The sequence below is a fragment of the Rhinoraja longicauda genome, chromosome 30 (genome assembly GCF_053455715.1).
Source record: "Rhinoraja longicauda isolate Sanriku21f chromosome 30, sRhiLon1.1, whole genome shotgun sequence".
Classification (NCBI taxonomy): Eukaryota; Metazoa; Chordata; class Chondrichthyes; order Rajiformes; family Arhynchobatidae; genus Rhinoraja; species Rhinoraja longicauda.
In genome coordinates, this window is record NC_135982.1 from 7,298,806 (window position 1) to 7,314,811 (window position 16,006).

The following is a 16,006-nucleotide window of genomic DNA, read 5'->3' on the forward strand; positions in this document are numbered from 1 at the left end:
GGCTAGCTTTTAAAATGAAAAAGATTATTACCAACTTCACATCCAACCTTTACCTGCACAAAGGTTTTGTCAGCTTCTCTTCGACGAAGTTGATGGTCAAAGAGAATTGCGCGAATCTGCCGGTCTTGGTGTTTGATATAATATTCCACCGCTGCTTGGCAGGGACGGCACAGCTTGTAAGTCTGTTCAAGATGGTGTTTATATACCTCTATTTCCTCTTCATACTTATCCTAAAGGCACAAAAAGAAACTCCATTTCCATCAGGCTCATCAGTTTACCTCCATATTTACAAGCACTTCACCCTCATTGTTCACCCATTTTCATTGTTTAAAAATATCTGAATGAAAAACATTTTTACTTTTAGAATATAGCGTATTTCCAAGAGGCTGGAAGATCCATACAATGTCATGTTCGTGGCATTTATTGATCTCAAAACTTACAGCAACATTAATTCATCTGAAGGGTCTCGACCAGATTTTGATCAGACATCATCTATCCATGATCTTTAGAGATGCTGCCTGACCTGCTAAGTTACTCTAGCACTGTGCATCCTTGTGTATTAACGAGCATCCGCAGTTCCTTGTTTCTACATTAATTCTACTTTCAAGTAATCCTTAGAAATTCAGTTGCACTGCCGTCTAATATGGGTATTATGTTACAAAATTATCACTCAATTCAACTGAAATTTTGACTGAAATTTGAGACATGGAAGATTACTTTTATTCAGTTGCAGGAACACAAGGAACATAAGTGAACATTAGCTGCCACATGTTCAGATGCAAGCAACAGAATTTTAGACAAGTTAATGGGCAATGCAAAGTAAAATGCTGCCCAGTAACGCACATTCTATTTGTTTGGGAGCAGGCTGATCATCAAGGGATCCATTATAGTGGAATGCCCACATATCTAAATCATAGCCAGGTCCTGGATTTTTCACATAGATTACAAATAGCTCTACGCTATGAAGGAGAGCAGTTTGGACACAATTGCACACAGGTAAATGGCCGCACAACACATTTTCCCACCCACCTCTGATATCTCTCCTCACATCAGTGTTGTGAAACACAATGAGCCATTTTGGAAATATAAAGAACCAACAATGTCTAAAACCACATTGTTATTTGACATAAAGGTATGAGTTTTTAATCTTGCATTGTATCCTTGGGTAAGATCTTATTACACCATACCTGTGGAGACAGTCGACCTCTTCAAAAACACACCATTCAGTGACGAAGGTCAAAAAACAGTTGGCGCTTAGCCACACAGCCCAGCCTTTGCAAGCCTTTGCATAACCATCGTTTGTCTCAATTTTGAAAACTCAATCACCTCAGTTTCAAAATGTAAACATTTTATTTATGGCCTCTGAAGTGGCCTCAGCTTAATTACCACTGTCAAAATACTATTGAGCACCACTTGGGTTTAGGAACTTTCTGAAGCAATGCCACCAACACATCTTTCAGCAGGTTGACAATGCTGAGCTCCCCAAGGCATTTGGACCATTTCTTTTGAACAATCTGAAATTGTGATTGATTGCCTACTTTTATGAAATATGCACCATGAATTTAAACTGCAATGTCAATAAACATATCATCTATTTCTGAAGTTGCTTCAATGTAAACATAGTTCAAACTTTTCATAAACACTTTCAGGAGTCAAAAAAATGGCTTGTGCGTGAGAATTTCCATCTTAATATTTTCGCTGAAGGTACCGAGTGTTGGGTCTTTCAGGGCATAAACTTTCAGGGCATTTGATGTTGCCTATTCAAGGAACAACAACTGACTCTCAACTAAGCAAGGACAAAGCCTGGCCAATCCCACCCATCATCTATTCTCTCAAGGTATCACTCAGCAGAAGGCAGGCTGTAGTATTGTATTAGCTGTGGAAAGAGCTCGCACTGATGTACATATTATTCTGCCTGCCCTCTGTCAAATGATGCGGTATCGGGTGGTGTGCTTGAGTAAAGATAATGGAGTTAGAAAGCCATGGTGTAAACACTGCTTCAGAGATCCGGAAAACATAACACATCACATCCACCACAATAACACCAGTGATTTGGCAACAATTCTGCCCAAAAACACCAGCAATTGCAGAGACTTGTGAATATAGCCCTATGCATCATTCAGACCAGCCTCCCCATCATCAACTCTTTACACTGCCTTGGGAAAGCAACCAACATAATCAAGGACCTTTTTCATACGGTCATTTCCTCTTCCCCTTCCGATTGGGCAGAAAGATACACAAGCTTGAAAGCACAAACCACCAGATTCAGGAACCACGTCTTCTCCACTTATCAGATTAGTGAACGATCTCCTACAAGCTATGGCCTAGTCATGCTTTTCTAACTTACCTCATTGTGGACCTACGACTTTCTCTATACTGTAACACTGTACACGCTGGTATTTTCCTTTTTGCACTACCTGCTGTACTTGTTCATGGCTTTTTATACTTATGGATAGTATGATTTAACTAAGCTTTTCAGTGTATCTCAGCAAACGTGTCATAATAAATCAAACCTCCACCTCAGTGCACACTGATGAAGGAGTTCTCCATTAACCTAACTGCCATTGTGACAGCAAGATGTTTCATCCTAGGCCCCTCTTGCTCAATCGCAGGTGTACTGAATGTACCGTGGGACTATTTCAAAGAACAAGTTCTTCCAGGCCAATATTTAGCCCTCACCAACATCACTAAAACATATTACTAGAGCCTGCTATGTGCAAAATGGATATCATGCTTATATTATAATTGTGACAAGAGAATATCATTGCATATGGAAACCAGGGGAACTATAAAGTATGATACAAATTTGTAATATCAGGCTAGTACCATCACATTTTGTTACTGAAGCTTTTAAAAACCCAACTGGCACATATTTCAAACAATCTGTTGAACTGGTGGGGACACAATGACACCCTCTCCCCTTCCCTGTCCCCCCTCTACGCAGAATGGGCCCAACGGGTCCACTTGGTCTAGTATCCTTCTAAATCTTTCCTATCCACATTCCATTGAAATGTCATGTGTCCATGATACCATCAATATAAAAAAGCAGGTTGATTTACTGCTGGAAATGGGCAGAGCGTGAATCAAGTAGGGTGATTCCCCAGAAGAATCCAATCATGATACTGCTCAGATGGCCATTCTGTCCATCGTGCCTTTGCCACCTCCCACCCATACATTTCCCCTGAGGTACAGCACACATTTGCTTTCAAGTATTTATATTTTAAAAAATTTCTTTCAATTTCCTTTCAGGCCATGCATAGATCATAACTTAGAGGGGAAAATAACAAAGATATCATGAAAACATTATGCTTCATCCTACTTTTACAATTTATCCTTTTTAAAAAACGAGTTTATGGAATTTAAATTCAGAATGGGGCAATGCACAGTTAAAGATAGTAAAATTAACACTGGTCCAACATGCCATTATTTAAAAAGCTTCCCCACCCAGAAGGAACATGAATAGACTATAGAGTTGTTTGATATATAACATTTTTTGGATAATAGCACATAGCCAAATGCCTGGCCAACTGCCAACCAGTCTATTCCAGGAAAACGAACATTACAGCCAAGTGCCAAATTCCAATAAGATAGCAAACTCCTAGTTGATGTTATCTTGAAAATGAAATATTCCAGAGAACACCCCCAAATTATCTGGCCTGTAACGTCCAGACCTCATCGAAATCAGTCCTCCAATGGAGGACTTTTTGTGACATGAATCTTAACGTTAATCTCTTCCAGAAGCATGACTGTGACTTGTTCAATCAATCTAGCATATTCGGACGCTAGCAGTTATGCATGTGGGTACTCAGATACTGAACAGATCTCAACTATAAAGGATAAAATGCCTTCCAGCTTGGCAAGTTCAAAATTATTCACCTTGCTGTTAGCTCATCACTGAACCTATATATTGTGCGTTACAGTAGAATAAAAAAACATCTTAAATAATAAACAAAGGCAAAACACTAGAATGAATGGTGCAAAAATGAAAAAGAGAATCATTTAACCTCACATGGATGATATTTCATTGTTGAGATATTTTCTAACAAAACTTAAATGTTTAAGGACCTTTTCAACAAAACTTTGGAAATAATCAAAAAGCAAATTCTGTAGAAAGCAGTCGGCTAATCTTCATCTCCAACAAGTCCGGTAATTAATCTGCAATTCAATCTGCTTTCGTGATGATCGGTAAAATAGAATAGGTTTCAAACAATTAAAAAGCAGTAGGCAGATTGTCACCAAATCTGCAAAGAAATTCACTGCAACATTGTTAACAAACTTCAGCAAAAACTCAGCACTTGCCTACACTACAACACCCTCTGCTGGAATGCGAATGGCACTGCTAATGTCAAAAAGATTAATGGACTTTATTTCTCAGTTTTTAAAGGTCAGAAATACAAGCAACATTAAAAACAAAATACAGAACATGTAAGCAACTCATGTAATGCTCCCAGCAACAGCATTTATTCCAACACCCTCCTTAAATTCGGCACCTGTCAGCTTCTTAACATAACATCAATGTACAGACATGATATACCTTTGAAATGTAATTGAAAAGGCATAAAATAATCCTTTGTCCATACATTATGCTATGGATTTTTGCATGATACAAAATTCACCCTTCATCCTAATCCTTGGCAAGAGGACAATGCTGCCAAATCACACTTGATTCTTAGACAGCAATTCAATTTGCATCACAATTTAAGAACCGGATCAAAAATAACTATTTTACACAAGGACAAAGCCCATGTGTATTTCTGGATTAATCCAAATGATGGCTGCAATCTGGTGAAATCCTTAATACTTTTAAACAAGATTGTCTTCGTAGTGCTTCTTCACTACACCTAAATTATGATATGATTTGCTCAACATTCAGCAATGTATGGGCAGAAATTTATTTCCAATACTGGAAAACCAAATCTACTGGGTTTAGTTCCAGACATAAAAATGAAGCCGGTTATTTGCAGCTGGACATTAATATTTGCCTCTGGTTGAGCTTCAGGGCACAATATTTGCACTATCACTAAGAAAGCCAATTCCCACCTCCATCAGATGTCCTAATTCTATCAGGCAACTGAACCATCCTACCAACAAACGTTATTCTCTTTATCATGTATTTGTGCACTGTGGATGGCTCGATAGTATTGTCTTTCTGCTGACTGGTTAGCATGCAACAAAAACTTTTCACTGTACTTAGGCACATGTGACAATAAACTAAACTCAAACTTTAACCTTACCGCAGCTTATTTACTAATAAAACCCTCATCTAACCCATCTAGCCATGGCTTTTTCCGTGCAGCCCAGAAAAACTATTGTTATACAGCCCTTCCGAAATACGTTATCACCCAAAAGATAAGAAGGTAGTGCAATGAATATTATCTATATAGACCTCAGTAAAGCATTTGAAATGAATGTTCTGAAACAGTCAATACTAGTACATTATAGCCAAAACTGACTTGGTCATAGAAGACAGATAGTGGTAGAGGGGTATTTTTTTCAAATTGGTAACAGTGTTCTGCAAGACTCAATATTATTAATGACTTGAATGGCAATGTGGGTAGTCTGTTTAGGTTTGCAGATGATAAATGTTGTGGATCGCAAGGAAAGTTGTCGAAAACAGTTGAAAATTTGGCAGACAGATAGCAGATGGAATTTAATCCAGTTAAACATTGCAATCCAGTTAAATGCAAGAGGAAAGTATGCAGTAAATGCCAGGAATGCCAGGAGCATCAATAAAAGTGGATAGAGTGGTAAAGGCAGCATATGGCTTCCATAGTTTAGGGCATTGCAAAGTCATGTTGCAGCAAACAAACTTTGGTTAGGCAATGTCTGGAGTATTGTGTCCAGATCTGGTTACCACAGGAGGAGAAGGAAATGCAGGCTTTGGAGAAGATACAGAAGATATTGCCTGGATTTGGAGTTTATTAGTTGTAAGGAGAGGTTGTACAAGGTTCATGTTTTCTCTGGAGCTTCAAAAGCCGAGGGGTGACCCGATAAGAAGTATATCAAACAAAAAGAAGAATAAATTGGGTAGAAGCCAGGGAGGATGTGTGAAATACTAGAGGGCACATGTTTAAGGCACCAGGCAAAACATTTAAAAGATATCCGACACAAGCCTTTAAAAAAAAAAAGTGCTAAGTTCCTAGAACACTTTGCCAGGAAAGACTGTGGAAGCATTTATGATCACAACATTAGAGAGGCACTTGGGCAGGCACGTGAATAGGCAGTGAATAGTGGGATACAGACAATGTGCAGGCTGGCATCATGGTCAGCGCAGACCTGGTGTTTTTGTACTGTCCCATGCCCAAATTATGGCAAGTCCCATGTTTGGTGCTCAATGAGATACATTTACACTCAATAGGCAATGTCTCATTGTTCATGTGGATACAAGAAATGGCCGATGCTGGTTCACAAAAAAAGACAAGGTGCTGGAATAACTCAGCAGGTCAGGCAGTATCTCTAGAGAACATGGGGAGGTGACATTTTGGGTTGGAAGATGGGACCGACCTGTAATGTCACCTGCCCACATTCTCCAGAGATGCCTCCTGACCCACTGAGTTACTCCAGCACTGTGTCCTTTTGTGTAAAATGTTCATCATCCATTTCAAACACCTTGGCCTCAACCTTCCCCCATCTCTAATCTCTTCCAGCCTTCCACCCCTCCAAAGGCATTTTGCTGAGGCTTAGTGATCTTGGCCGTCAGCCATGCCAAGCTCTAGAATTAACCTCTCAAATAAACCTCTCAACTTTCTCCTCCTTTATTTTTTTAAAAATCCAATTTGGCCAAGCTTTTGATTATCTACCCGGATACCTGATGGTGTGATTTTGAAAAGCACAGTATGTTAGTGACCTAGAAAAGTTATTTTTTAACCTTACGAGCATTGTTTAAAATCATACTGGTACAAATGGGAGAGTCAGCGAGTTGTAATAAATTTATAATTATTAACTTAAACAATGTCATATTTAGATGGAGGACTCTATATTCTTACCTCATCTCTGGGCACAAAGGAAGCCAGCTGCTTGATTTTCAGAGGCTGGTTGTTGTTGCATTTCCTACAGAAGAGGATTTGTCCATTTGGCCATTGCTGGAGTTTGGAGGCTTGAGAAGGAGTTGCCCAGCTGGTCACCATGTGATTCAAATGCTCCATATACTGAGCAGGGATTGGCTTATTGTAATCACCATTCTGAAATAAAAACAGCATTGTTTTATATTAAAACACTAAACGGATTCTAGCAAATTAGCATTAAATGTCCATGAGTTTGGATGGATCATTTATCAGATGCTGCGCAATGCAACAGTTACATAAATAATATACTGATTTATTTGCTGACTATTTGACTGAGGGGATTGTTCCATACAAAACACGAGTAGGTAGATTTAAATCCCAGATCAAGCAATTGACAATTCTATGGCATTTCTCCTAAAACCCGAGAGCATATGTCTATGCCAGTTAGAAGATAGATTAGGCGAGTGGGCAAATGCATGGCAGATGCAATATAATGTGGATAAATGTGAGGTTATCCACTTTGGCGGCAAGAACAGGAAAGCAGAGTATTACCTGAATGGTGACCGATTGGGAGAAGGGGAGATGCAACGTGACCTGGGTGTCATGGTGCACCAGTCATTGAAAGCAAGCATGCAGGTGCAGCAGGCAGTGAAGAAAGCGAATGGTATGTTGGCATTCATAGCAAGAGGATTTGAGTTTAGGAGCAGGGAGGTTCTGCTGCAGTTGTACAGGGCCTTGGTGAGACCGCACCTGGAGTATTGTGTGCAGTTTTGGTCTCCTAACCTGAGGAAAGACGTTCTTGCCTTAGAGGGAGTACAGAGAAGGTTCACTAGATTGATCCCTGGGATGGCGGGACTTACATATGAGGAAAGACTAGATAGACTGGGCTTGTACTCGCTGGAATTTAGAAGACTGAGGGGGGATCTTATAGAAACATATAAAATTCTTAAGGAGTTGGAGAGGCTAGATGCGGGAAAATTGTTCCCGATGTTGGGGGAGTCCAGAACCAGGGGTCACAGCTTAAGGATAAGGGGGAAGTCTTTTAGGACCGAGATGAGAAAACATTTCTTCACACAGAGAGTGGTGAGTCTGTGGAATTCTCTGCCACAGATGGTAGTTGAGGCCAGTTCATTGGCTATATTTAAGAGGGAGTTAGATGTGGCCCTTTTTGCTAAAGGGATCAGGGGGTATGGAGAGAAGGCAGGTACAGGCTACTGAGCTGAATGATCAGCCATGATCATATTGAATGGCGGTGCAGGCTCGAAGGGCCGAATGGCCTACTCCTGCACCTATTTTCTATGTTTCTATGTTTCTAAGAAGGGTCTCAACCCGAAACCTCATCTATTTCTTTTCTCCAGAGATGCTGCCTGACCTGTTGAGTTACTCCGGCATTTTGTATCCATGCCTCTGTTCCTTTTCGAGTACAGCGCACGATATCTCAGCCTCCAAATTACAGCTTTTCATAAATTAACGACTGTACAGCTTTCCTTAGAACTAAATGAGATTTGTTAAATTGTTTAAAATCAATCGAAGGTTTAGATACTGTAAATAAGGAGAACGTTTTCACTGGCTAAGGGATCAAACTCCAGAGCTTTAAAAGCTCCCATTGAATATGCATCCACCAACTTGTCAGATAGGGTATTCCAAATCCCATCCACACATATCCAATTTCCTTAAATCTATGCAAAAAGAACAGAATAAGACACAAGAAACTGCCGATGCTTGAATCTTGAGCAAAACACAAAGTACTGTAGGAATTCAGTGGATCAGGCAGCATTTGAGTGAATGGACAGGCGATAGGACCTCTCTTGAGATTCATTGGAATCATATCATATCATATCATATATATACAGCGCGGAAACAGGCCTTTTCGGCCCACCAAGTCCGCGCCGCCCAGCGATCCCCGCACATTAACACTATCCTACACCCACTAGGGACAATTTTTACATTTACCCAGTCAATTAACCTACATACCTGTACGTCTTTGGAGTGTGGGAGGAAACCGAAGATCTCGGAGAAAACCCACGCAGGTCACGGGGAGAACGTACAAACTACTTACAGTGCAGCACCCGTAGTCAGGATCGAACCTGAGTCTCCGGCGCTGCATTCGCTGTAAAGCAGCAACTCTACCGCTGCGCTACCGTGCCGCCTGGGACAAGATGGCGTTTAAAGTACTGAGGAAGGACACATGGCTGTAGTAGAGGCTGGGTCAGAACATGGTCGAACACACGTCTGAAGAAGAGTCCCAAGCTGAAACATTGCTGGATTTTGCACTTGAAGTGCATCCTGGTTAGGCCACTTGCTTATTCTCAATTTAGACAAACTACACCTCAGGCAGTAAAATAACCCTAAGATATTCATGGTAAAAGAAGCCATCTCCATGCCAGATTACATGGAAAGGTTTCTAATCCTCTGCCCAATGCATGAAGTAATAAGATGGTCAATGTCACCCTCAATAAAAACAAATACAGAGTGTGCAACTTATGATGTCAATGAGAATGCTTGGACAATAGAACAATTATTTCCGTTGTACGATGCGCAACAGTGATAATGAAAATTTGCCAGGAACCTAACCTCTTGGAAGCCATTGTACTGCTCACAGTTGGGACAATCCCAGCAGTTCCTGTTCCCATATGGTACGGTTGTATCCTGGCTACAGAACCAGCAGTTCACGTTCAAATGGGTTGGCTTCTTCCTGCAAAAACAACATACAAATTTATACGTGTGGCAAATGATTAAAAACCTACAACCAAGAGAGATGAAATTGTACTTGCAGGAGTGCTGAGACTGTGATAAAAATAGAAGTATCACCAATCCCAACAGACATTGGCAGGTATTTCCCTCTTTGACCTTCTATTCTTTATGCTCCATTTTCATTATTGGAGACCAAGGACTTTGTCCTTGCTTTGTCATTAATGAACTCCATAAATCAGAACACTAGCTTTAAGAATAGAATAAAATTGATTTATTCAAACCAGTAGAGATGAGAAAGAACATCTGAATTTATCCTTCAATTCACCCAAACAGCACATTTCCCGATTGATTTTAAGATAGTTGGTTTATTGTCACATATTGTACCGAGATATAGTGACCAGCTTTGTTTGCATGTCATCAAGCCAAATCATATGAGTACAATCAAGCCATAAACAAGTACATCAGATAATGCAAAGTAAAAAAATAACTAGAGTGCAGAATATAGTGCGACAGTGTTAGTTTCACATGTGCAGAGAAAAAGTATAAGGGCCACAATGAGATCAGATGGAAGATTGATTGGAACTACAACCTTAGCTTATGAATGTTCTGATAACAGCAGAGAAGAAGCCACTCTCGAATCTGGTGGTATATGCTTTCAAGCGTTCATATCTCCTGCCTGACGGGAGAGGGGAGTAAAAGAAATGGCGAAATGTGAGTGGTCCTTAATTATGTTGACTGCTTTTCCAGGGAAGCCTGAACTGTGGATGGAGTTGATGTTTGAACAGTCAAAATTGATCATAGGACTAGAGCCCATTCATACCAACAGCAATCCTTAACCACCCCGAGGTTGTGGAGATGATGATGCGGAAGTGGCGGCGCATAACGGCAGCGGCTCGCTAGCAGTCTGTTCGTCTTTTTTCCTTTTTTTTTGTTGTGTGTCGGTGTTGGGATGGTTTTTGTATTTTTTTTGGTTGTGTATGTGTGGGGGGTGGTGGTGTGGGTGGGGGGTGGCGGGGGGGGGGGGTGGGGGAAACTTTTCTCTTCCTCACAGCGCGGGGTGCGGCTCGGCTGCGGGGCCTAACATCGCCCGGTGCGGGTCGGCCGCTGGACTTTACATCGCCCGGTGCGGCTTGGCCGCTGGACTTAACAGTGCCCGGTGCAGCTCGGCCGCGGGACTTAACATCGCCCGGTGCGGCTCGGCTGCGGGACTTTACATCGCTGGTGCGGCTCGGCTGCGGGACTTAACATCGCCCGGTGCGGCTCGGCTGCGGGACTTTACATCGCCCAGTGCGGCTCGGCTGCGGGACTTTACATCGCTGGTGCGGCTCGACCACGGGACTTTACATCGCCCGGTGCGGCTCGGCTGCGGGACTTAACATCGCCCGGTGCGGCTCGGCTGCGGGACTTTACATCGCTGGTGCGGCTCGACCACGGGACTTAGCTGCGCAAGGCTTGGTCGCGGGGCCTTTCATCGCCCGGCTCGGCCGCGAGACGTTTCAGCGCCCGGTGTGATTCGGCCGGGGGGACTTCCATCCCCTTGCGGGGACTGTGCGGGTCGGTCGGGGACTAGCTGTCTGTCCATGGGCGTGGGGAAGAGTGGAAGTTTTGTTACCTCCATCACAGTGAGGGGGTGTTTGGAGTCACTGTGATGGACGTTTGTGTTGGGGCTATGTGTCTTGTGTTCTTTTTTTCTATGACTGCTATGTAGTTTCGTTCGGTACTTCGGTACCAAACGACAAATAAAGCTCTGTTATACTGTTATGTTATACTGTTATAGAGTGGCCTCTTGAACTGCAATGGTTCCTATGAAGGTACTTCCACCGTTCTACAGCCGTAGTTCCACAGTTGTGATTTGGATTCTTTGGATCTTTTCAGATCTTAGTTGTTTTGCGTGCAATACATTTTTGTTTTAATACTTCCTGGGAACTGAGTGTTCTCCAGCAAGACCAGTATGGCGAGTCTGGAGGCTTGTTCTTTGTTAAAGAAGTTTATTGCGGCAGCAATATTCGATTACAAAGTAAAACAAACGAAATTACAGACAACCATTAAATCAAACTGTTCGCTTCGAAGTTCTCTTCCCACTGACTGGTTTTGGGCGCCAAAACCACCACCTGACCTAGCTGGCCAATCCGAGGGTTCGACTCTCATGACCAATCCCTATGGTCGCTACATAAGGATTAAGCAATAAGCTACATAAGCAATAAGGGGGCGTGGCTGTGTTCTGCAGCTGCGGCTCACCGGCAGTCTCTCTGTTTTTTTTGTTGTTTTTTTGTCATTGTCGTTGTTAAATGTACGTTTTGTTTTATTTTTAATTCTGTGTATGTAGGGGGGTGGTGGGGGGGTTGGGGGAAACCTTTTTTCAAATCTCCTCCTCAACGGAGATGCGACCTTTACCGTGTCGTATCTCCGTTCGCGCTACGGCCTAACATCGTGGAGTCGGCGGCCTCCAGCTGGGATCGACCTCAAAGACTCCGGTCGCAGGGCCTGGACTTACCATCTCGGAGGCTTCGGCCCTGGGCCCTGCAGACCGCAACATCGGGAGTTCGCAGGTCCCTGGCTGGCGACCGGCTTTTGGGAGCTCCAGCCGTAGCAGCTTCGACCGCCCCGAAGCGCGAGGTACGATCAACCCGCCCGCAGGCCCTTCATCGCCCTGCGTGGCTCGGCCGCAGCACTTTCCATCGCCCGGTGGGGGCTCAGGACTTTCATCGGCCTGCTCGGCTCGGCCCTGGGACTTTCCATCGCCCGGTGGGGGCTCAGGACTTTCATCGGCCTGCTCGGCTCGGCCCTGGGACTTTCCATCGCCCGGTGGGGGCTTCAAAATGTTGGGAGCCTCGATCACCTCGTGGCACCACGGGAGAAGAATGAGAAGGAGATAAGACTTTGCCTTCCATCACAGTGAGGGTGTGCCTAGAGCAATCACTGTGATGGCTGTTTTGTGTAAAAAATTATATCTGTGTGTCTTGTGCTTTTTAATGTCTACTGCCGGACCCTGACGTGAGAGGACGCTGGCGTTGTGTATTCGCCGCTTTTCCGTCAGGATAGTTTGTCTGTTTGTTTCTATGTTAATTGTTTTTGTAAAGCGCTTTGAGCATGTGATAAGGCGCTATATAAAATAAATGGATTATTATTATTATTACATGACCCCCCCCCCCCCAGAACCCGAGGTACGGAATCTAGCAGGGAGCCGGATTTCGTGACCAGAACGAGTAAGGAGAGGGGCTGCAGGAACCACAGGAGCAGGGGGTCCCGGATCAGGTGGAATTGCAGGAGGACGGCCCCGCCGAGGTGGCTGACCGACCAGGACAGGGCGGTCCTGATCCAAGTGTGCAGGTTTGAGCCTGGACACGGAGACGAGCTCACTCCTGCCCCCAACATCTAAGGTGAAGGTGACCGTCCCTTTACGCAACACTCGGAACGGTCCTTCATAGACCCTCTGCAACGGGGAACGATGGGCATCTCTACGCAGAAACACAAATTCACAGTCCTGCAAGGCAGGCGGTTCATGCACCATGGGACACCCGTGACGTGAAGTGGGAACCGGAGCCAGTGAACCCACTCGCGCCCGGAGGGATGCTAAAACCGACGGAACCGAGGGCTGCTGACCAGAGGACTCCGGAAGGAAGTCCCCGGGCACTCTGAGTGGCGAGCCATATACCAGTTCCGCGGACGAAGTTCCGAGGTCCTGCTTAGGAGCAGTACGGATGCCCAAAAGGACCCAGGGGAGCTGGTCTACCCAGTCAGGGCCGTCCAGCCGCACACTGAGGGCCGCCTTAAGTTGCCAGTGAAACCTTTCCACTAGCCCATTAGCCTGTGGGTGGTACGCCGTGGTCTGCTGCAACCGGGAACCGTACAGCTCCGCTAGCGTAGCCCAAAGGGTAGAGGTGAACTGGGGCCCCCGGTCGGTGGTAATAATGGACGGAACACCGAAACGGGCCACCCAATGGAGGGCCAGGACCCGGGCACAAGAGGCGGCGGAGGTGTCGGACAACGGGAAAGCCTCCGGCCAACGGGTAAATCGGTCAACCACCGTGAGTAGGTGAGTGTAGCCCCTGGAGGAAGGCAAGGGCCCAACTAAATCAACGTGAATATGGAAAAAACGGACCGCAGGGACTGCAAACTCCTGCACCGGAGGCTGGGCATGCCGGTGAACTTTAGCGGTCTGGCAGGGAACACAGGAACGGGCCCAAGCGGCTACTTGCTTCCGCAGGCCATGCCACACAAACCTAGCGGCTACCAAGGCAGGTGGAGCGAATGGACGGGTGCGCCAGCCCATGAATGGCATCAAACACCCCCCGCTGAAGGGCGGCAGGCACCACCGGCCTAGGGCGGGGAAGGGAAACATCACACCAGACTTTTGTACCCGCAGGCCCGCAAGCCACTTGGGCCAACTTCAACCCTGAAGTGGTGGACTGGTATGCTGAGGCAGTGTCTGCCAGGCACTGTGCCTCCGCAAGCTCCTGGAAATCCACCTCGCATTCTACCGCTGAAATTGGGGAAATGGCTGGCCGGGACAGGGCATCAGCAACGGCATTAAGCTTACCCGCGACGTGTCGAACATCGGTAGTAAACTCTGAGATGGCGGTCAGGTGCCGCTGCTGGCGGGCCGACCATGGGTCGGACACTTTCGAAAAAGCAAAGGTCAACGGTTTGTGGTCCGTACAGGCCACAAATGGGCGGCCTTCTAGAAAATACCTAAAGTGGCGGACAGCTAAATAGAGAGCCAGAAGTTCTCGGTCAAAGGCGATATACTTCAGCTCAGCCGTATTAAGCTGTCGGCTGGAAAAACGCCAAGGGCTGCCAACTGCCATCTACATGCTGTTCCAAAACCCCTCCCACCGCCACGTCCGACGCATCGACCGTCAGGGCCGTGGGGGCGGAGGCGCTTGGGTGGATGAGCATGGTGACGTCTGCCAGAGCCACTTTAGCTGCCTCAAAGGCCGTCTCAGCGGCCGCAGACCACTCCAACTCGACAGGTTTGCCTGCGAGACACTGGAAGAGTGGACGCATGACCCGTGCCGCTGCCGGCACGAACCTGTGATAGAAATTCACCATGCCCACGAACTCCTGCAACCCCTTTACTGTGGTGGGTAGCGGGAAGGCACGAACAGCCTCCACTTTGTCAGGCAAAGGAGTGGCGCCGGCTGAGGTGATCCGGTGTCCTAAGAAATCAATAGAGGGGAGGCCAAATTGACACTTGGAGGGGTGGATGATGAGCCCGTGGTCTTGAAGCCGCTTGAACACAGTCCGCAAATGGACCAGGTGTTCTCGCTCCGAGCGACTGCCGACCAGGATATCATCCAAATAAATGAAAACAAAAGACAAATCCCGACCCACACGGTCCATAAGCCGCTGGAAAGCCTGTGCCGCGTTTTTCAAACCGAAAGGCATACGCAACCATTCGAACAACCCGAACGGAGTGATCGTGGCAGTCTTTGGTATGTCTCCCGGATGCACAGGAATCTGGTGGTAGCCCCGCACCAAATCAATTTTGGAGAATACTATGGCAACTTCCAGCCCAGACGAGAAATCCTGGATGTGCGGTATGGGATAGCGGTCCGCCGTGGTGACGTCGTTAAGGCGCCGGTAATCTCCACATGGTCTCCACCCCCCAGATGCTTTGGAGACCATATGCAACGGAGAGGCCCACGGGCTGTCGGACCGACGGACAATGCCCATTTGTTCCATCTTCTGAAATTTTTCACGTGCTACCCTGAGTTCGTCCAGCGGCAACCTCCGGGCCCGAGCGAAAACGGGGGGCCCCTCGGTGGGAATGTGATGGACAATGCCGTGCCTTGCAGAAGGGGCATCGAAACGCTGAACGAGCAGCTCCGGAAACTCAGCCAGGACCGCAGCATACGGGTCGGAGGCCGCGACAACGGCCTGGACAGAGGAAATCTGCGCCCAGGATCGCCTGACCGACTTCCGCGACGATAAATTCTGTGTCCGTGAATCGATCTCGGACGTAGAGGCGTCGGTTCTGGCCAATCGCAACCGCCTCTATGTACGATCGGCCGAGGCATTTCCCGAGAAGGTGCAAGGTGAGCGGCAGTTGCGGGCTTCTCCACCCCATCTCAGATGATAATAACACGAGCCGCGCTTGTGCAGATCTTTTTGGCGGGGTGTTGGAGAAATGGCGGGAGTCGCGGCGCCATCTTGGTGCCGTTGCGGGCTGCCCGATGGAGCCGAGACCCTGTTGATCGAACTATGTTTTTTCGATTTGGACGCCATGAGCGCATCGGCTTTCTCCGCGTATGCCACGGGGTCCTTAAAAGAACAATCCGTGAGCATAAGCCTGACATCTTCTGGAA

At 45.9% G+C, this 16,006-nt stretch overlaps 1 protein-coding gene across 2 annotated transcripts in view; it reads right to left on the minus strand.

Annotated features, from left to right (window-relative positions):
* Positions 1-16,006, minus strand: part of LOC144607875 (transmembrane protein 201-like) — a 49,528-nt gene that overhangs the window by 14,738 nt on the left and 18,784 nt on the right. For both annotated transcript variants that reach the window (XM_078424984.1, XM_078424985.1), the window contains exons 2-4: positions 9,579-9,699; positions 6,987-7,181; positions 54-230 (exon numbers count right to left, since the gene is read on the minus strand). In XM_078424984.1, coding sequence (XP_078281110.1) covers positions 54-230; positions 6,987-7,181; positions 9,579-9,699 — 493 coding nt within the window. The remainder of the gene's footprint in view (positions 1-53; positions 231-6,986; positions 7,182-9,578; positions 9,700-16,006) is intronic.